Raw genomic sequence first — 22,574 nt, forward strand, 5'->3', positions numbered from 1 at the left:
GTGTAAAACAGCTGAAAATGCAGAATGATTGCAGTGGGTGACTAAAGGCTTCGGTCACCCAGGAATGACATCCTTTTCTGAGATAAGCAGAAAAATTAGAAACAAAAAAACACTAAAGTAACATTTGAAAATCTGGAAAGATTGCAAAACAGGCTCAATCATAAGGATCGTGTCAAATTCAGGCTTTGGTACAGCAGATGCTTGTACCCACTAGTCATCACAAAGACAAAACTGAAAACTGTCCCTGCCTCCAGTTCAAGGAAAGTGCTGAAGTAAAGGATCAAAATCTGTAAGTGTTGTTTATATTTTATTGAAGCAAAAAAAGAGTTACAAAAACAAAAATGGAATGTGAAGTACAGCATTTGGGAGGCACAACAACTGTTATTGCAACAAACTCTTTACCTCTGCTGAAAGAAATTAAACTTGTTTGTAGATGTAGCAAGGATTAAGGTCACATTTTTGACTGAAAACTTGTGATTCAGATGGAATGGAAAGTCTCTTCATTGGTGTCTGCAAGCTTTCTCCAACAATACTTATCTGCGTTTTTGTCAACATCTCTCTGAAAGAATTCTTTCTGGTAAAGTAAAATATTTATGAAACACATTTATGCAAAACTACTGGAGAAAAATAATTGAGTATTTATACATTTTTAAGGATATTGAAGTGGTTCCAGTTACAAAATGAAGAGATCCGTGATGACTTAGTTGGTGATCACACCACTACATATGATACTGCACCAAACTGACACTCAGAAGGTTAAAGAGGTGTTGAGATTACTAACCCTATTTCCCCATTGCCAATTAGTCCACTCAAGGTCAGAGGGTAAATTGGACCTTGTGCGCCTGGTTTATGGACATAAAATGGATGCAACAACTTCCTGCATCCCAATAGCACCTGAAAGACCTGCTTGGTCGTGCTAATTTTATGGAACCCTGGCAACTGCCTAAAATCGGCTATTAGCTCCTCCCATGTGTAAATGAGAGCATTAGGCCCAGATTGTTGCAACAAAGATGGTATGGCTAACAACACTGGAAATGAATCAATCTTTATGTCTGTTGCAATAAAGTCAGGGACACAGACTCTGGTAGCAGAATGCAAGTGGTCACGAAGCCAGCCAAGTGCTAAGGTGGACTCAATAGAAGGCTCTAGAAGCTTCTCTGGGTCTATTTTAGGCCCTCTATAGAGCCTCACCCCTTACATGCCCACACCCTCTCTCCACTGCTTATATCATAAGGCAATAGACCATGAGAAATTGGAACAGGAGTAGGCCATTCGACCCCTCGAGACTGCTCTGCCCTTCAGTAGGATCACGGCTGATCCGATATTCCTCATATCCACTTTTCTGCATTTCGCCATAACTCTTCATTCCCCGAATGATCAAGAATCTATGTATATCAGCCTTAAATATACTCAAGAACCCTGCCCCAACAGCTCTCTGTGGCAAGCTCCAAAGACACACAACCCTCCAAGAGAAGAAATTCCTCCTCATCTCAGTCTTAAATTAGAGTCCCCTTATTTTGAGGCTATGCCCCTCTGGTCCTAGACTCTCCCATGAGGGGAAACATCCTCTCAGCATTTACCCTGTCACATCCTTTAAGAATCCTATATATCTCAATGAGATCACCTCTCATTCTTCTAAATTCCAGTGAGTAGAGTCCCAACCTGTTTAAGACAATCCCTTCATACCAGCAATCATTCTAGTGAACCTTCTTTGAAGTGCCTCCATGGCCGCTTGTACCTTCCACGCAAACTCATATTCTCCAAGACCTCCACCCCACACCCCACAGTTCCTTAAATTCCCTTACCATGGCAATCCCCCCCAACATACATCTATAGCCCTTTATACCTTCATATCAGCTAGTTCTCACACCTGCCCTCCATGACTCTTTACAGAACCATGGATACTCATCTCACCCACACCCCTTTATACCCCCATGCCAATTCACCCAGTCAGTACCATGAGCACACTTTAGGAGCCATTTGAGGATGAAGTTCGAAAAGTTTAATATAGCTCTCAATTTACTGACTTGATAGTTAAAAAGTATTTTCTTACATGAAAACCCATTCAAAACTTTTTTAAAATCTCAATTGTCTAATCTCATAACGACAACCCCACATCAAATACAACTCTAAAATCTGTCGATCAAAGTTAGAATCCTCTTGCTGATACATTTGTAATTATAGAAATCAGCTAAGCATTCATAAAGGATCCTTAGGAAATGTTAACAAACAACCATTGAAACTATTAGTATAGCTTCTACACCTCTTGGCCTGTAAATCAAAGCGATACAGATTTCTTTTTCCATTTTCATTGACAGCTACACCCCCTTTTCAATTTTAAAGGGCTAATGATTGAAATACTTTCAGATCAAGACAGTTACCTTCCTTTCAAGAGCATTTTCATCTCCTCCATAAATATATGGCTGCGACACTGACGGTTAAGGCATATAAATATCTGTCAGAAATGGGGAGCAGGTAGGGGAGACATACACATTTAGGTGTACCTTGCCATTTTGAAGTTCACTCAGAATTCTTAAACAGTTGCTGCAGTCTAAAAATGATTGCCAAAAAACTATTTGATTCAACATTTCTGTGGAACCACAAGATGCCAAAATGACCCCCATGCTCTATGGTTGTTGCAGTCACCCCTGTCCCCATACCACTACTCCATAGAGCATAGAACAGTATAGCACAGTACAGGGCCTTTGGCCCACGATATTGTGCCGAGCATTTATCTTGATAGAGATCAACTTAACCTACACACCCCTCAATTTACTGCCGTCCATGTGCTTATCCAGCAGTCGCTTAAATGTCTCTAATGTCTCTGACTTGACTACCACCACTGCTGGCAGTGCATTCCACACACCCACCACTCTCTGCATAAAGAACCTACTTCTGGCATCTCCCTGAAACCTTCCTCCAATCACCTTAAAATTATGACCCCTTGTGACAGCCATTTCTGCCCTGGGGAAAAGTCTCTGCTATCTACTCTATCTATGCCTCCCATTACCTTGTACACCGCGATCAAATCACCTCTCTTCCTTCTTCTCTCTAGTATAAAAAGCCCTAGCTCACTCAACCTCTCTTCATAAGACATGCCCTCCAATCCAGGCAGCATCCTGGTAAATCTCCTCTGCACCCTCTCTAAATCATCTACATCCTTCCTACAATGAGGCAAACTGGACACAATATTCCAAGTGTGGTCTAACCAGGGTTTTATAGAACTGCAGCAAAACCTCACAGCTCTTAAACTGAATCCCCCTGTTAATGAAGGCCAAAACACCACATGCCTTCTTAACATCCCTATCGACCTGGGTGGCAACTTTGAGGGATCTATGTACGTGGACCCCAAGATCCTGCTGTTACTCCACACTGCCAACAATCCTGCCTTTAACCCTGTACAGTATTCAGCAATCAAATTCAATCTTCCAAAATATATCAATTTGCAGTTTTCCATGTTGAACCCCATCTGCCACTTCTCATATCACCTCTGCAACCTGTCAATGTCTTGTTGTCACCTGCAACAGCCCTTGACACTATCTACGACACCAACAACCTTTGTGTCATCGACACACTTACTAACCCACCCTTCTACTTCTTCATCCAAGTCAGTTATAAAAACTACAAAGAGCAGAGGCCCAAGAACAGATCCCTGAGGGACACCACTGGTCAACAACCTCCAGGCAGAATACTTTCCATTGACTATCACTCGCTGTCTTCTTTCGGACAGCCAATTCTGTATCCAGACAGCCAAATTTCCCTGAATCCCATACCACCTAAACTTCTGAATGAGCCTACTGTGGGGAACTTTATCAAATGCCTTACTGGAATCCATATACATCACATCCACATCGTCAATTTGTCTCGTCAGATCCTCAAAGAACTCAATAAGGCCTGTGAGGCATGACCTGCCCCCCACAGAGCTATCTTTAATCAAACTATGTTTTTCTAAATAGTCATAAATCCTATCTCTCAGAATCCTTTCCGGTACTTAGCTTACCACAGACGTAAGACTGACTGATCTGTAATTCCCAGGGATTTCCCTATTCCCTTTCTTGAACAGAGAAGCAACATTTGCCTCCCTCCAATCATCCAGTGCTACTCCAGCTTGCCAATTCCTGGGTCTTACCACAGGACCACTATCTGTGAAATCATGGCAGACACCACCTACTTGTCCAAATACTTGTAAATGAGGTGTAAAGCTCAAGTGCAGGCTTTCCTCAAGTGTTTTACAAATATACCTTTCCCAATATCTTGGCTTCATTCACCAAGCTACTTGTGTGAGGCATTAGAAGATTGCTGTGGGAGCTATACTGCTCATAGCCAGCTGGTGAAGAAAGAACCAAGAGCCAGCCTTCTGGAAAGATGTACTCAGAGTAAAACATTGCTGGTATATATCTCCTGACTCCAATCGAGAGCGTGTTGCTGGAAACACAGCAGGTCAGGCAGCATCTGAGGAGCAGGAGAATTGACGTTTTGGGCAAGGGGCCTTCATCAAGATGAGAAATGCTCATTCCTGATGAATGGCTCTTGCCCGAAACGTTGATCCTCCTGCTCCTCGGATGCTGCCTGACTTGCTGGGCTTTTTCAGCACCTCACTCTCGACTCAGATCTCCAGCATCTGCAGTCCTTACTATCTCCTGACTCCACTCTATTCCTGTGTCAGCAAGTGTCTCTTGATATTCACTCAAGATATTCTCTAATCAGCCTGTTCAGAGATGTAATTACACATTCCCTGGAGCAAGTGGGACTTTAACCCACACCTTCTGGTTTAGGGGTAGAGATATTACCACTGCAGCATGTGACAACACTATGGCTTTAAAAGGAGTATTTTGTCCTAATTTTTTTTATATAACAAAAGGTTGAGACAGAGATACCAAGTAGTCTGCTCAAAGTCAATAAACAATTTGTGAGGCCTTGGTTTTTGTTTTAAAGTTGGAACAATAGAAACTGCCTTAATGTGTGAGGTCAAGCTCCCACAGAGCCAGGAGTTTTAGTTTTTAGCTTTCTGCAGTTGCTGGTGTCTCTGTTACAGCAATAAGCTGGGGTTCTCTTCCTGTTGCTGGAATTGCATGTGAGAGAATCTGTTTTACTGAATTTGCCTTTGCCAAGGGTGTGTTTATGGGATGTTACTATACTGGAACATTTAATTAGTAATAGTTAATACACATATTATTTGATTAAGCATTTCGATGGAGTTACAGTTATGCCAATTCTTTTATTTTTATTTTGTCTGTATTTTAACAGTCGTATAAAAAGAAGTGCATTTGCTTAAAGTCGAGTGGTTTGACCAATTGGATTGCATCTGGAACACAACGCCTTACACTTACCTTTAAAATAAGAAAAGGTTAGCATCTAGACTATATTCTTAACATATTTTGAGGGGGTTTGGTCTGGTCCATAACAAACACAAGAGCCCCTAATAAACCATGCCAAATGCAGACACATCCAATAAGCCATATGTGCTCAAACATTTTTTTTTCCCTATCACCAAATCACTCACAGTATTTTTTTCACCTATTAACCACCACCAGCAAATCATCCGTGTTCTCCAATTGATTAATTTACATGAAAAGCCCATTAAGGGCTTAAATGTATTCAAAAAAACTATTTTTCTAATCAACCTTTTCAGAGATGTTCTTTCACACCTCTGCAGCAGGTAGGACTTGAACCTAGCTACCTGGTTCAGAGGTAGGGACACTACCAATGCACCACAAGAGGGTAAAACAGCAACGCATCGAACTGTGATCAGTAGAACTCAAATGTTTGTGGAGAAACCCCGACAGATTTCTAATCCATCGCCTTAACCAGGTGGCCTCCTACAAACCCTCCTAGTGTGCTCAAATAACCATCCAATAAATGCCCTTCACTTGCAAATACTTAATCTCAATTGATATAACTAATTCTGCTGGCATCACTGATTGTTGTAGAGGAAGAGAGAAAATTGATACAAAACAAAGGAAATTGATAAGGACGCAAAAAGAAAAATCAGGTAATTTTCCCAATGCCAAGCCACCTCATTTTCAATCCCTCACACCTCTTTTCTTATCTCCTGTGGCCAGTTAAAATTCTGCTCATAGTTTTGTACGTGCTAACCTAAGCAAAAGACACTTAGTGCCAGCTACATCCTTCAGACCATTGCCATACACATTGCCCTGGGCTACCTAATCTATATTCCTTCAGACTACTGCCATGCTCAAAACTTGATGTGGCTGGTTGAAGCAGGATAAAGGGAAAGTAAAACTCTGGAATATCAGAACTCTAGCACTGCAAGCTGCTGTCTGGATAAGCCTAGGAGTTCATTAACACTCTTAGTTCCTTTAGACCATGAGATGAAGAAATGGATCCAAGAAAGACTGAACAAGAAAACAAGCAACAAAATGGACGTCTTACCTGTCCACTGTCATTAATTTCGGAGTCTCTGGAAATGAAGCTGGGATAGCAGAGTTCTTCTTGGCAATTGGAAAACTCCCATCAACAATATTTGTGGAAAACATTTGGGAGTTCCTAATGGAGTGCAACATTTAATATTTAACCAAACAGCAATTGTAAGAACTTAAAAAATAGCAGCTAGAGTCGGCTGAAGCCTGGACCCTGGAATTTTTCCCAATGTTTCACTTGTCTGTTAAAACATTGAGGTGGCAACCAAATTTGATGTTGTATTATGATGGGAAAGCATAATGTGAGCTGTTTCACACAACTTTTTTTAATCCTTTTTTACCCCTTCTATACCCAGAGAGGCTAGAGACAGGCAAAACATCTGTTGGTTCTTCCTGGAACAGCTCACTAGCCTGTCACAGGAGGTTATAGCGTGAGGTACCCCATTTCACAACAGGCACAGCTAGTCAGGGGACTCTCCCACATTTACTTACTGCTGCCATCGGTATAATAGAGGATTTACTGGTTGATAATCGATCTGTGTGGCCAGTGATCCAGATTTGGAGTGAACAAGTCAGATTTTGTAACTGTGGAGAGCCACTGTCCTTAGCTGTATAGTTGGATTCCGGGAATTGACAGATATTTCGTGATTCTGTAGCCCACAGTCTGAGGCTGAATCTGACTGTTCACACTCTAGCTGCTGAATTTAACCTGGAGCTGAGCTTTCACCCCTTTATCCTCTCTGACCACCTACTTCCACCTCCTGTCACATTGCCCATCTCTACCCTTGCCTTAGCACATCTGCTGCTGAAACCCTCATCCATATCGTTGCTACTTTCAGAATCAACTGTTCCAATGTTCTCCTGATTGCCTCCTGAAACTTGAGCTCATCCAAAGCTCTGCTCCCCATATTCTAATTTGCTCCACCCTCTACACCAGCATCCCTGTCCTTGCCAAATTATTGGATTCCAGTCCAGGAACACCTCAAATCCATATGTTCAACTCCTTGCAGGGCCTCATCCCTCCTGAGCTCTATAACCTCTTCCCTACAACCCACTGAATTCTCTGTCCTCCAACAAAGCTGCCTATGTGCATCCCAAAATTGCACACAGAGAGAAGTAATGGGCTTTCTATATTTTTAGTGCTGAATAATAATGGAGAAGGCGTTGGTTAGCTTAGTTAACTGGACAGCTGGTTTGTGATACAGAGTGATGCCAACAGTATGGGTTCAATTTCCACAGTGGCTGAGGTTACCATGAAGGACTCTACTTCTCATCCATCTCCCTTGCCTGAGGCACAAGAGACCCTTAGGTTAAACCATCTCCAGTTGTCTTTCTCTAATAAGAGAGCAGGACTGTGGCAACTTTACCTTTTAGAGTAGTTCAGAATAATACTGAATCCAGCGGCCCTGATGTGATTTTTTTTGTTGTTTTATCTTTCCTGAAACTGTGTCCTGTATTCTGACCTATGCAAAGTAACCATTGTGCTGTGAGACAAGGATGACTTTCTCCTTTTGGAACCAGACACTTAAGTAGAACTAATAAGGCTATTGTTTTTGATGCCTCGGCCTCTCCTCAGCATTGATGCATTTTAGTTTCATTGTGTTTAAGAGTATGAGTTGTAAATTTCGTATAAAAACGGTCCAGAATCTATTTTTGTAATATTCTGTAAATAAATTATGTGTGTACGTATGAGGCAAATTGCTTCAGATGTTTTCACTAGCCCATTGTCACTGTTAACTGACTTCAAGGCAGCTTCTTCTCAAGATTTCCCAGTGCCTTTTGAAAATCAGCTTTATTGTAGAATGATTGTTAGAATCTCAGCTTGTACCTGCTGCACACAACAGCAGTCCTCTCGAATAACTGGAACCTGGGTACAGCATTGCTGATACATGCAGCTGCATAGTGTAAACTTCTTGTTGTCTGGCACTACACCAACCACAATTCTCTACTAACCAGAATTTCTGTATTTCCCTATTTCATTTTAGCAATTGGAAGCCATTCAGGTTATCCAGGACCAGAGTCATAGTCATACAGCATGGAAACAGACCCTTCAATCCAACCAGTCCATGAAGATTACAATCCCAAACTAATCTAGTCCCACCCACCTGCCCCTGGCCCCCATCCCTCCAAACTTTTCCTATTCATGTATCTATCCAAATGTCTCTTAAACATTGTAATTGTACCCACATTCACCACTTCCTCAGGAAGGTCATCCCACACATGAACAACCCTCTGTGTAAAACATTTGCCCCTCATGTCTTTTTTAAATCTCTCTCCTCTCACTTTAAAAATGTGCCAATTGGCTTTAAATTCCCCCATTCCAGGGAAAAGACAAGCACCATTAATTCTACCTATACCTCTAATTATTTTATAAACTTCTATCAGATCGTCTCTCAACCTCCTACACTACAGTGAAAAAAATCTCAGCCTATCCAACCTTTCCATATGACTCAAATCTTCCATACCCGGCAACATCCTGGTAAATCTCTTCTGAATCCCCTCCAGCTTGATAATATCCTTCCTGTAACTGGGTGACCTGAACTGGACACGTACTCCAGAAGAGGCCTCACTAATGTCCTGTACAACCTCAACATGACATCCCAACTCCTACACTTAAAAGACTAAGCAATGAAGGCAAGTGTGCCAAATGTCTTTTTAACCACCCTGCCTCTATGTGACGCAACCTTCAAAGAATTATGTACCTGCACCCTTAGGTCTCTCTGTTATACAACACTATCCAAGGCCTTACCATTAATTGTAGAAGCCTTACCTCTGCTTATTGTACCAAAATGCAACATCTCGCAGTTATCCTGATTGAACTTCATCTGCCATTTTTCAGGTGATTGATCCATTTGATCAAGCTGACCTCCTAAGTCTCCTTGATATGGCTGGACAAGCTTCTGTGAGAGGTGCTGGCAGTCCATATTCATAGCCACCATTGACATTCTTTATTTTTCCAATACATGAGTTATAAACCCAATCTTGCTATTATAAATCCATTAACCAGAGAAAAGCCAGAGTGAGAAGTGCAAAAGCGTTGACACTAAGTAGAAAATTGACATCTGTGGATGTGGTGAAAAGGGCAAGAATCAGAAAGCTTTGATTAAAGAATTTCAAGGTAAAGTCACCATAGTTGAGCTCTCTCAAAGAGGGACGACTGGTGGCGAGTTTAAGTTGAGGGCCACTACATCTCAGTAAAGTCAAGAAGGTGGACTCTTCATAATGACCTCAGCCAGTACGGGAATTAAATCCCTCTGTTGGCGTCACTCTGCATTGCAAACCCCTGACCCTCCAACCACATGAGCTAACCAACTCCTTTAAATATACTGTTGGCTCAGCCATGATATATGATATTAGGGCCAAGGAGAATAATTGCTGAAGTGTTTTGACAGTTCTGAATCAAATAAAAGATGCTCTCTAACTTCATGAGCCCAGACAGTATTTCATAGTTTTATTGAAATATTCAGAGTCCCCACACCCCATTTTTTTCTCTTACACAATACTCATTGAAAGGGCAAAAAAAAATTAATGAGAATATTAAATTGACTAAACCATATGTATTTTCTAATTACTGCTTTCATGTTTTAAACTTTGTTACAGAATTAGAAGGTTAGCTCTATCTGGTGAATAAAATTGGCCAATTAAATGCTGCAGAGAAATACTTTGATTTTTTTTAAACAAATTAATTTCAGAACATAATATTTCCCTTCATAAAATTTACAATACAGACAAAACTGGTTTATGTTGGCATGTTTGCCAGACTCTACTCTGGCTGGTGCAAGTGAATCTGGTTCTACTGGTTTTAAACAGACAAAGGTATTTACAGTACAGCTGAGTGCAAATGCTGCAGGCTCACTTAAAGTAAGACTTTTGGTGGTTGGAAAATTCAGTGTCTGAAGTAATTTAAAGGTGTTGCAGTTACCTGTAATTTACAATGTCCAGGGTAATGCATGGATGGACAAAGATGTTTTTCAAGAATGATTTTATCGTGTTTTTACACCTGCAGTGAAAGAGTATTTTTTAAAAATTGACAAGCCTGAAGATAGTGAAGCAGTTGTAGAGCTCATTCTCATGAATCTGAGTTTGGGAAAGGCAACATTTTTACCAGTTTCCTGTCTCCCAAAGTTAACTATTGATTTAACCTAACAGGGTGTCATCCAGAAAAAATGAAATATTATTATATAAGACATTTCATGAGGAAGTTTATCAATCATGTAGGCACAATATAGAACTTCAAATCTGTATGTAGCATTGAAGCAATTAAATGTGGCCTGTGCTTGGAATGAAATGTGCAACACTGAGTAAGGCTTAGGAAAATTGTTACACACTGTTATATTTTCAGAAGGGTCTCCAGATGAAGAGGATTTTGAAGGATTTAAGATGTAGAACAAATGCATTTTCGGAAAATATGGGAATGGTAAATGATACTCTTCCTACACATCCAATTGACAAACTTCGCAAAAGTGAGATAGATTAAAGTAATGGAGGAGCTAACAAGGACTCTGAAGTGACATGTACTGTTAACAATACAATAGCCCATCCTGATGAAGGGCTCCTGCCCGAAACATTGATCTTCCTGCTCCTCGGATGCTGCCTGACCTGCTGTACTTCTCCAGCACCATTCTAATCTTGATTCTGATCTCCAGCATCAGCAGTCCTCACTTTCGCCTAATACAGCAGTTATGGTGAGTTTTGTAAGTCCTCAAAAGCCAAAGGAGGCTGAGAAGAAGAAGTTTTCAGTGAAGAGGAGAAAACAGGTTAATGTGACTTCAGCTTTTCATATTGCGATTAAATTTGCAGACTTGATTCTGCACAAGAGGTTGTGCCATTTCACATTCTGCACACTACTTGCATGCAAAAAAGGCAGAAAGCAAATTGATATTTATTCAATAAAGCATGCAGGACTAATCTCCTATGCCTTCTACATCTTTGGAAACAGTTGAAAGAGAATCTGAGGACTAGTTGTTCTTGAATACCTGGAAATATATACAGTATATATTCTTGACTTGGATGGTGGAAGTGAACATATTATCATCAAGTTTGCAGCTGACACAAAATTAGGTGGCAAGATAAGTAGTGAGGATGACACAGGGAGTCTACAGAGGAATATAATAGGTTAAGTGATTAAATAAAAACTTAGCAGATGGAATATAATATGGAAAGATTGAGATTATGCACTTTGGCAGGAAAAATAGAGTTCAATATTATTTAAATGGGGAAAGACTGCAGGGTTCAGCAGGACAGAGGGATTTGAGTGGATGAATCATAAAAAGCTGGCATCCAAGTTCAGTGGGTAATAGGGAAGGCAAATGGAATGTTGGCCTTTATTTCAAAAGGATTGGAATATAAAAAGTTGTGAAGTCTTGCTAAAAATATATCAGGCTGGTCAGATCACAGCTGGAATATCACAGTGAACAGTTTTGATCCCCTAACTAAGGAAAGATATACGAGCATTGGAGGCAGTCCAGAGGAGGAGGAGAAGAGATGAGGAGGAATTTTCTTATCTCAAAGGGTAGTGAATCTGTGGAATTCTTTGCCGCAAAAGACTGTTGAAGCTGCATCGTTAAGTATATTCAAGGCTGAGTGAGACAGATTTGAAATCATGAAAGGAATTAATTGTTATGGGGATAAGGCAGGAAAGTGGAGTTGAAAATGATCACATCAGGCGTGATCTCATTGAATGGCGGAATGATCTCGAAGGGCTGAATGGCCTACTTCTGCTCCTATGTCTCATTATCTTGCACTTTAATTTATGCTTTAATATACTGTTGAAGATTAGAAATAAAAAGAATACTGTTCTTTACACCCCGAGTGCCTGCATCTTCTTTTATATTTAATTCTTTGAAGGTTCATGCTACAAGTATGCTGGATGGCATCAGGAAGCATAACTCTCTGTCAACCACCATTTTTGATTAATTGGTACCATCCATCCCCCATACAGGCCAGAAGACTTTAATGTGGATACTTTCATGGTTAAAAAACTGACATTGTCAGTATGGACTAACAAACCACTTGTCTCTTATTTAAACATAAAAAGCCACACTTATGACAAATTAAACACCCAGTAATTTCTGATTTACATAAAATATCCCATGTGTGTCAGTAAAATTACTTGAAGCTTTTAATGATATATAGGCGTAAGTAGAGGTATGTGACAAAACTGAGCACAGTGGAGGCAAAATGTGGAATTTGGAAAATCCATTCTGTCCGAAGTATTGTGTATATTTATTCATTGTGTGTATATAAGAAATAGGAGTCAGTTTAAGCCCGTTGGCTCTTTGAACCTATCCTGCCTTTCAATAAGATCATGCTAATCCACTACCTCAACTTCACTTTCCTGCCTATCCACGTGGATACAGGGAGATCTACAGCACTGAAAAAGGTCTTTTGGCCCACTGGATATGTGCCAGTCAAAAACAAGCACTTAAATATTTTAATCCAGATTCCCACTACCCTCTGGACCTCCCACCATTAGCTTCAATCTATGCTCCCTGCTCATTGATTCCTCCACCATTGGGAAAAGTTACTTCCCGTCTCCCCTATCTATAGCCCTCATAATTTTATACATCTCAATCATGTTCCCCTTCAGCTTCCTCTGCTCCACGGACACAACACCCAATATAACAAGTTAGAATTTCCTATAATTTAAAGGCTGATTTTCTAACATCTTTGTTAGTGATGATTATGCATTCCAAATAAAGGCAACTGCTTTTGTTGTGGGTGGGTGGGAGGGAGGGGGGGGAGGTTAATCTCGGATAACTGATATTTTATGATTTTGGGTGCTTAAATAATAAGACCAGTTAGTAGCAGCCTTTATCATTGCACGACCAAATCAGGCATTTCCAACAAACTATGTTAAATAATGTATTACTACACCAAGTACTGAGGAATATGGTTAATAAATGTTGCAGGTCATATTAGCACATCACTATCACAAGACACCTGTATAGAAAAAGAGGAAATAGGAGTAGGCCATTCAGCCCTTCAAGCCTGCTCTGCCATTCAATATGATCATGGTTGAACACCGTGGGCGGCACGGTGGCACAGTGGTTAGCACTGCTGCCTCACAGCGCCAGAGATCCGGGTTCAATTCCCGCCTCAGGCGACTGACTGTGTGGAATTTGCACGTTCTCCCCGTGTCTGCGTGGGTTTCCTCCAGGTGCTCCGGTTTCCTCCCACAATCCAAAAGATGTGCAGGTCAGGTGAATTGGCCATGCTAAATTGCCCGTAGTGTTAGGTTAGGGGTAAATGTAGGGGTATGGGTGGGTTGCGCTTCGGCGGGGCGGTGTGGACTTGTTGGGCCGAAGGGCCTGTTTCCACACTGTAAGTAATCTAATCTAATCTAATCCAACTCAGTACCCTGTTTCCATTTTTATCCATACCCTTTGATTCCTTTAGCCCTAAGAATTGCATCTAACTTCCTCTTGAAAATATTTAATGTTTTGCCATCAACCACTTTCTGTGGTAGAGAATTCCACAGACTCTTGGAGATAGTGAGAGTTACAGATGGTGGAGAGTCAGAGTGGATAAAGAGTGAAGCTGGAAAAAGCACAGCAGGTCAAGCAGCATAAGAGGATAAGAAGAGTTGACCTTCCAGGAAGTAACAAAGAGGATTGATGAGGGCAGAGTAGTAGATGTGATCTATATGGACTTCAGTAAGGCATTCGACAAGGTTACTCATGGGAGAATGGTTAGATCTCATGGAACACAGGGAGAACTAGCCATTTGGATACAGAACTGGCTCAAAGGTAGAAGACAGAGGGGTGGTGGTGGAGGGTTGTTTTTCAGACTGGAGGCCTGAGACCAGTGGAGTGCCACAAGGATCAGTGCTGGGTCCACTACTTATCATTTATACAAATGATTTGGATGTGAGTATAGGAGGTATAGTTAGTAAATTTGCAGATGACACCAAAATTGGAGGTGCAGTGGACAGCGAAGAAGGTTACCTCAGAGTTCAAAAGGATCTTGATCAGATGGGCCAATGGGCGGAGGAGTGGCAGATGGTGTTTAAATTAGATTAATGTGAGGTGCTGCATTTTGGGAAAGCAAATCAGAGCAGGACCTAGACACTTAATGGTAAGGTCCTAGGGACTATTGCTGAACAAAGAGACCTTGGAGTGCAGGTTCATAGCTCCTTGAAAGTGGAGTCACAGGTAGATAGGACAGTGAAGAAGGTGTGTGGTATGCTTTCCTTTATTTGTCAGAGTATTAAGTAAAGGAGTTGGGAGGTCATATTGCAGCTGTACAGGACATTGGTTAGGCCAATTTTGGAATATTGCATGCAATTCTGGTCTCTTTCCTATCAGAAGGATGTTGTGAAACTTGAAAGGGTTCAGAAAAGACTTACAAGGATGTTGCCAGGGTTGGAGGATTTGAGCTATAGGGAGAGGCTGAATAGGCTGGGGATGTTTTCCCTGGAGCGTCGGCGACTGAAGGGTGGCCTTATAGAGGTTTATAAAATCAAGAGGAGCATGGATAGGATAAATAGACAAAGTCTTTTCCCTGGGGTGGGGGAGTCCAGAACTGGAGGGCATAGGTTTAGGGTGAGAGGGGAAAGATTTAAAAAGGACCTAAGGGACAATGTTTTCACACAGAGAGTGGTGCATGTATGGAATGAGCTGCCAGAGGAAGTGGTGGAGGCTGGTACAATTACAGCATTCAAAAGGCATCTGGGTGGATATATGACTAGGAAGGGTTTAGTGGAATATGGGCCAAGTGCTGGCAAATGGGACTAGATTAGGTTAGGGTATCTGGTCAGCATGGATGAGTTGGACCGAAGAGTCTGTTTCTGTGCTGTACATCTCTATGACTCTATGACTCCAATTCCACAGGCTCACAATTCTCTGAGTGAAGAAAATCTCCTCAGCTGAATCCTAAATGGCCTACCCCTTATCCTTAGACTGTGACCCTGGTGGTCATCAGGAACATTCTTCCTGCGTTTATCTTGTCTAGTTGTTAGAATTTTATAGTTTTTTTTAAATGAGATCCCACCTCATTCTACTGAACACCAGTAGATTCTGATTCTCTTCATATATCAGTCCTGCCATCCCAGGGATTATGTCCGAAACATCAAATCTTCTGCTCCTCGGATGCTGCCTGACCAGCTGTGCTTTTCTAGCATCACATTTTTTTTACTCTGATGTCCAGCATCTCCAGTCCTTACTTTCTCCCATCCCAGGAATCTGCTTGGTAAGCCTTTGTTATGATTCCCTCCTTAGCCAGAACATCCTTCATTAGAAAAGGAGACCAAACTGTCCAAATTACTCCTGGTGTGGTCTGACAAAGGCCTTGTACAATTGCTCCTGTTGACACCCTTGCTCCTGTACTCGAATTCTCTTGCTTAGAAGGCTAACATACCATTTCCACACCTGCTGCAGCTACATTCAGTGAGTGGTGTATGAAGACACCCAGATCTCATTGCACCCCACCCCGCTTTCACAATCTATTGCAGTTTAGCTAATAATCTGCTTTCCTGTTTTTGCTACCAAAATGGATAACCTCACATTTATCCACATTATACTTCATCAAGCGTTTTCTCACTCACTCAACTTGTCTAAAGTGAAGCATCTCTGCATCCTCCTCACAGTTTACCCTCTCACCCAACTTTATGTCCTCTGCAAATTTGAAGATATTATATTTCATTCTTGCACCTAAATCATTAACATATTTTGTGAATATTTGGGGTCCAAGCACTGTTCTCTGCAGTACCCCACTAGTCACTGGTTGCCACTCAGAAAATGACCTGTTTATTCCTATTCTTTGTATGTGTAACAAAAACTGTCTTCTTATTGAAGTCTGCATAAACCAGGATATGTCATAATTATTTTAATCAACTGGACATGTTAGGGTTCCTCCTCTTGAACCCAGACATTATAGCTTACAGATCAGGACACTACCACTGCACTGGAAGACCTTCCAGCTTTAACCGAAAGCCACGTTTTGGAAGAACTGAGCAAGGCATTACTAAGATTCGAATTGAGGGTCTCCTGTTCATTAGACAGGCGCTTACATCCTGAATAATATAACTCTATCAGAGGATCCCTGTAATTCCAAAGTGAGCATTGAAAATGAGGGCTTAAAGTACTTTAATCAATAACACGTTGTCTTCTTCACCCCTTTTTAGGATTCAGTATACTTAGTGATTCAGCTCAAGTCCTGCCCTCACTCTATCACACACTTTCCCCCCCAAACCTTAAAGTTGTTAAGTCCTCAAACATGAGGAATAGAAAGCGTATGGAAATTACACTTCCAATCCTGCTCATGTTCAATTGAACATCAAATTTCACCCGAATTTAGCCCAAAATACTTGTCTCCCCAATTTTCTTCTCTAAAGATCCACCATCATAGCAAGCGAGCAGGACAGGAATAAGCCAGTAACAGCTCTCAAGCAATGAATCTCAATTTCCATTATGGAATTGTTTGACTGTATACCCAGCTTAACGACCTGTTTCATCCTTGCTCCTTGATATTTCATCAGTGATTGGATCCATTTACAGTGCTGGAACTGGACGGTTGTTGAATACTCTTTGCAGTTAGGTTTTGGTACAGTGTGCTTCTCCAACACACTCAGCCATATTTCTCTGTCATCCGCCGTATTCTCTATCATTTGTAATCTTAGGTACATTTAATGTTCTCTTAGTTTGGTTTAAGGGCAGTATGCAGCATTTTGCAAAGTGGTGGTCTGCTGAATCTGATTCAAGGAGGAAAGCTGAAAACACCCAGACCAAGCCTGCGAGGAGTCACCATGAACAGGCCATGGGTCCACTAAATGTTGACCAATGTCAATCCAAGATCACTTTGTCTTTGTCCCATTTTCATTGAAAACGCGAGTAGCAGAATCTAAAATTTGACTTACAATCATGAATAGCCAATAATAGAGAACTTCCTTCAAGTGACCGAACCGACCATAAGAAAGATGAGGCTGATTTTGCATAATTCAGTTGAAAATCTCAGAACCGTAACACTAAACTCATACCTCATTCTAAGAAAAGCTGAAGATGCACAGTTGCCCTGACCATGAAGATAACATGGTTTATTGGATGCTATCAAAAACGTCGGCTGAAGAGGGGACCCGATCTGCTTCCTAATCCTTGGATTTGGTGGTTTGGCCAGAAATGGACTGAACAAGTGTAGACCAGTACGGTGTTTAAGCTTCAAAAAGAACATAAATAATGGTAATAGACTTTTATTTTTTACTTTCTTTCCTCAAGATAGTGATTATTGTTGGGTTATGTTCTACAGTTTCCATCTAGCCTCTGATAGCCATTTTACTGAACAACTGGGGCCTGGACAGGGATAGGGAACAACTCATCCCAACTGTATCTGAAATGATCTCCCTCAAAATCTACATATAAGAACAAGAGCCATTCAACCCTTTGACCCTGTTCTCATACTCAATTAGATCATAATATTAGATACAATCAATAGAACTTGCAGAGTTCCCCAATTCAACCTTTTTGCTGCATTGAAGCACAAAGGAATATTCGAGGGAGGAAATCATCCCTGAATTCTTTACTTCCTTGACAGTTTACACAAGTGCTTGAATCTGGGAGGATTCCAGACAGCAGTGGGGGCTTTGTAGCTTGGGATGATGTGATTGGGCAAATAACATGCCCTCACCTCACAAAACCAACAGGGGTTATTAGTGGGTCAGAAACATAAAACAAAACTCAAGCATTAAACAAAACAGACCGCAATAAAATCAGAACACACCTGATTGAACAGGTCAGTCATTCGATTCAAGTGCTTTTGGCGACTCTGATTAACTAGTTGCTGTCTTGCATCCCAGTGCTGCATACTGGATTTTACACGTGCTTCAAGTCTATTCGCAAATCTGTATAGATCCTCAACAGCTTCTTCATCCTTGCGGTTGACATCAGATATCCTGCTGTTCAAATAATTTCTTAAAGGAGAAAGGAAGACATAAAGGTGAATGACTGAATCTGGTCCTGCACTTTGATGTTCCTTTGCCGCTACTCTCTGTGGGCTGTTCCGAGCCCTCACCTTGTGTCACAATTGGGCTGAAAGACAGCAAGTTATCGAGTTAGCTCTTCCTCCTGGCAAAATGACTGAGACCAGGCATACACTAGGCAATGAAATCCACAGGGATATGTTGCAAAATTATTTTCCAGGCTCTCTTTTCATTCATCTCCCAAAGACACAAATCTCAGGCTTTAGTCTCAGGTATTTCCAGTACAACCATGGAGAGCACCAGAACTGACTGCAATCATGACCTCATGCATTTTTCAGCAATGGAGACAAGAACTTTTGTTAACCCTTTGTCTTCTCTAGCCTCAGGATGTCAAGGTCCAGTATGGCATGCTGGAACCTATCCTGGCTGAAATCAGCTGGCTCTGCACATATTTGGAATAAAACAAGTGAGCTTCCTGTTTTAAGCCATGCAATATTGTACAATACATTGTAACAGAACATATGGATATGAGAAGAGTGGAGGAATAAGCCCATGGAGGTTCATCTCTTTCATACACATTTTAATACTGGCCAATTTTGGCATTGTTTTCACTTTTTATTTTACTATCCTGCCTGGGACTTACCAAGAGATTCAGTGAGCTTATATTTATTTTCAGCAAAACATGGTACAGGTGCATGAGATACCAACATTACTAAATTACCAAGTACACCATAAGCCTATTACCTAAAGCTAGCGAGGTATTTTAATCCAGAGTTTGCATTACATTTTTTATTTGCTACAGTAGTTAAGCTTATTGCTCACATCTATTACCAGTACTCCAGTGGTTTAGTGGGCAAATACAATATGGTTCTGAGCCATGCAAACTAGTAAAGTCCATGTTGAATATTTAATCTATGCTCAGTGAGATGATGTCAGGTAGGGCAATATTAGAGCTGCACAACTGGGATCAGTATCCTGGGACTTATGAGAGGGGAAAGAAACAGCCTGGGACCTTATTCCTGATACCAATCATTTGTAGATATTGGGTAAGAACAGGGTTTGGTTTGGCTGTAATTCATAGTTAAATAGCCTGTTGACAGTCTAGACTAGATTTTCCAAATAATGTCAATGGTAATCCATTTACTACCGTCATTTCTATTGGAACTATCACTGTGAAAAACAGAAATAGATGAAGGTCTGAAGATTGCTGCAGCCACACAGAGTGTAAGTCACTTTTTTCAGGAGAGGGCGACTGATTGAGGAAGATTATCTGGAGTATTCCTAATTCGAAGAAATAGTAATTTGATAGTATAGAACATAAAATTTAAACAAAGCTTAGCAGTTAACTGTTGGTTGTCATTAACTGGGGTAGTCTCAATGGAAATGCCTCCTCCAAAAAGAATCTACTTGTCAACGAATCATACAGTATAAACGTCATTTCCCCCTTACTTTGCTATTTTGTGTGAATTGTCCTGATAAGCATTAGACGAAAAGCTTTGACAAAATGTATCTGTTTTTTCAGCAATACTACAGAAATTACACAGCTATCAGGTCTCAGAAACATCCAAAGGAATTGTACACCACAGATTTCAGAAATTGCCATGATGTGGCTACACGCAGCAGCCATTTTACCTGTAGCAAATAGAAAAAACCCACAAGCAACAAAGTCATGGTGAATGATTTTTTTTTGTGTTGTTAGTTGAGGGTGGAATGTTGGCCAGGAATAGACCATTCTTTACTTTAAGGAACGTCATGAAATCTTTAGCATTCTTGACTTTATGAAGTCATTTGAAAGATGGCACTTCTCACAGGGAAAACTCCTTCAATGCTGCACTGGAGTTTGGGACTGGTTTGTATGATCAAATCCTGCAGTGGGGCTCAAAATCACAACCTTCTGACTTAGAGGTACCACATTAAGTCACTCCCATTGACAACTTTAAACTTCTAACTGATTTTAAAACATTCAGTATTTGTACTGATGTCTATTATAAATTTGTGCCCATTTAACCAACAAGAACTCTTAGTGAAAAGTAAATTAGTCTGGTCAGATTGGTATCAACTACATCTTTTAATGATAGATATGCATCTACCTCAGTGTCTGAATATGACGGAAAGTGATGTACTTTCTGAATAAGTAAGCCAGTCGAAGCTGAACTGTAGTTAACGTTTGATGGATAAGATGAGTTGCTATGGCATGGAGTTGTCTGGAAATGATGCCATTATACACTGCTTGGTCCAATGTTTTATAGTTCGTTCTTAGGTATGTCACATTTACAATATACGATCCATCTACAATTTTGTTGGTATCAGCAGCCTCAGAGACCTTTCCTCTGGGTTGTATTGTTCTTTCTATAGGCTCTGATGCCATATTAGACAGAAAAACTCCTTCCTTCTTACAATGTTCTGCCTGTAGTTTAATTTCCTTTCCTTTAAGCCCAAGAACATTATTGACAGAGTATAAATTCTTGGTTGCCTCTCGAATCCTGATTAACTGGTCCATTCCGGCACGAGAGGACATTTTCTCAAGTGTCAAAATTGTGTCCAAAGCTTCCAGGGTCTTTTCACAGAAGTGGGCTTCTTCCTGGGACATATTTTTGTCCTCTTTAGCCTCTTCAATGAAATATTGAATTTGGGCACTTAATTCATCAAGTGCAATCTCTTGAATGATACTGAATCTGAAAATTTCTTCAAGAAGTTCAGCTAAAGTTGTAAATTCCGGTTGTTTCTCCTTTAATTTCTCCACTTGGTTTTCCTTTGATGGCACCAATAAATGAATAGGTTGTTCACTATGCTCTTGCTTGGCATTCTGCATTGGCTTGGCAAATATTTCTTTGAGTGCTTTCTCAATCACTCCGTAAAGGTTTTTTAATTCAGCAGACTTGAGGAGAGCTTGGACTTTACAGACGTCACCTGGAGAAAGTTCTTTGCCACTGCTCAATCCGTGATCCAGTGAATACAAAACAGCAGTTTGAAAATCTGTCAGCAAGTCTACGGCCATCTGCTTAGCCTTGGTCTTCACAGCTTCTTCTTTCCGAGCTGATGTCTTCTGTTTCTTTACTGCACCAGATTTATGCAACTTGCATTGAATGACTTCAGTAAGATCCTTCTCCGGTTTGGGCTGAGTTGTGGGAATGGTACTTTCATTGGACATTTCTGTGGGAATATCATTCCCTTCAGGTTTTTCTATGGGAATGTTTTCTTCCTTGGATACTTCCAGGATAGTTTGTTGTTCCTGAGGTTCTGCAAATGAATTTTTTCCTGTTTTCGATTTTGTCCTTTGTTCATCAAGTCTATCATTCCCATCAACAAGAATATTTTTGTGCTCCTTAGTGAAGGGATATTTCCCCCTGAGACTTTCTATGGGAATGATTTTGTCCCTTGACTTTTTCACAAGCGTGGTTCTTTTATTTGTTTTGGGTGTCTGTTTTGTTTTTATTTGCATTTCATCAGATGCAGAGAAATTTTCACAAGTGGTTTGCTCATGAGAGTCTGTTTTCTTAATGTTTTGTAGCTGTGCAACTTTGGACCTCAAAAGTTTAATGGTGTTTTCCAGATTGTAGTTGGTGCTGCATGCTTCCCTGTAATGGTGTTCTGCTAATTCAGCACGTGTTTTAAGTGCACTACTGTGCTCTCGAAGATGTTTTAGTTCATTCACCAGATTATCTTCAGCACCCTGGGAGCCAAATGAATCTGACTTTCTCAATTCATTTTCAACCTCAAAATATTCTTGTGACCGAATGTGAAATGCTTTGTGAAGATTCTCTATAAATTTCCTGATGTATCTGAATGCAATTGTCTGGGCTTTTTTGCAAGGAGGAGATTTTGCGATGTCTGTTAGTATCATATCAATCTCTCCCACTGCAGCATCCAATTGTTTTGCAATGTTTGGTTCCACCATTTTCACTGTACTCATTGGCTGCATATCCAGGAGATGCATGAGTGTTTTGGGATCCATCTTTTTCTCCCTCCACCATTTTAAAATAGTACCTTTACCATCAGGTCCTGCAAACAATCACAATGTAAGGCCCAATTACTGTACGCTATTATATGTTATGTTCCAAAACATTTTGAAAGTATTGTTATATTAATATAAGTCTTTCTCTTTCTTTCAATCAAAATTGGATAATGTAATTTTCCATGCATTCTGCTTTTAACATTTTACAACACAACTTTCTAAATGCCAGCTTGGCTAAGTGAAAGCGCTCTCACCTCTGTTGGATGATCATGGATTCAAGCTCCATTCAGGACTTGAGCACCTAATCTAGGCTGATAGAGTGTAGGAT

The 22,574-nt window shown here is 40.7% G+C and overlaps 1 protein-coding gene across 2 annotated transcripts in view; it reads right to left on the bottom strand.

Moving 5' to 3' along the window:
• Positions 1–300: 300 nt before the first annotated feature.
• Positions 301–22,574, bottom strand: part of LOC122543358 (uncharacterized) — a 40,333-nt gene continuing 18,059 nt past the window's right edge. For both annotated transcript variants that reach the window (XM_043681960.2, XM_087985525.1), the window contains 5 exons: positions 20,382–22,293; positions 18,093–18,282; positions 17,356–17,531; positions 6,394–6,507; positions 301–574 (listed from right to left, as the gene is read on the bottom strand). In XM_043681960.2, coding sequence (XP_043537895.2) covers positions 418–574; positions 6,394–6,507; positions 17,356–17,531; positions 18,093–18,282; positions 20,382–22,293 — 2,549 coding nt within the window. In that variant the 3' untranslated portion in view covers positions 301–417. The remainder of the gene's footprint in view (positions 575–6,393; positions 6,508–17,355; positions 17,532–18,092; positions 18,283–20,381; positions 22,294–22,574) is intronic.

Source organism: Chiloscyllium plagiosum, unplaced genomic scaffold (genome assembly GCF_037043375.1).
Source record: "Chiloscyllium plagiosum isolate Xiang-an unplaced genomic scaffold, Cpla_swu_hap1 HiC_scaffold_53X, whole genome shotgun sequence".
NCBI classification, from domain to species: Eukaryota; Metazoa; Chordata; class Chondrichthyes; order Orectolobiformes; family Hemiscylliidae; genus Chiloscyllium; species Chiloscyllium plagiosum.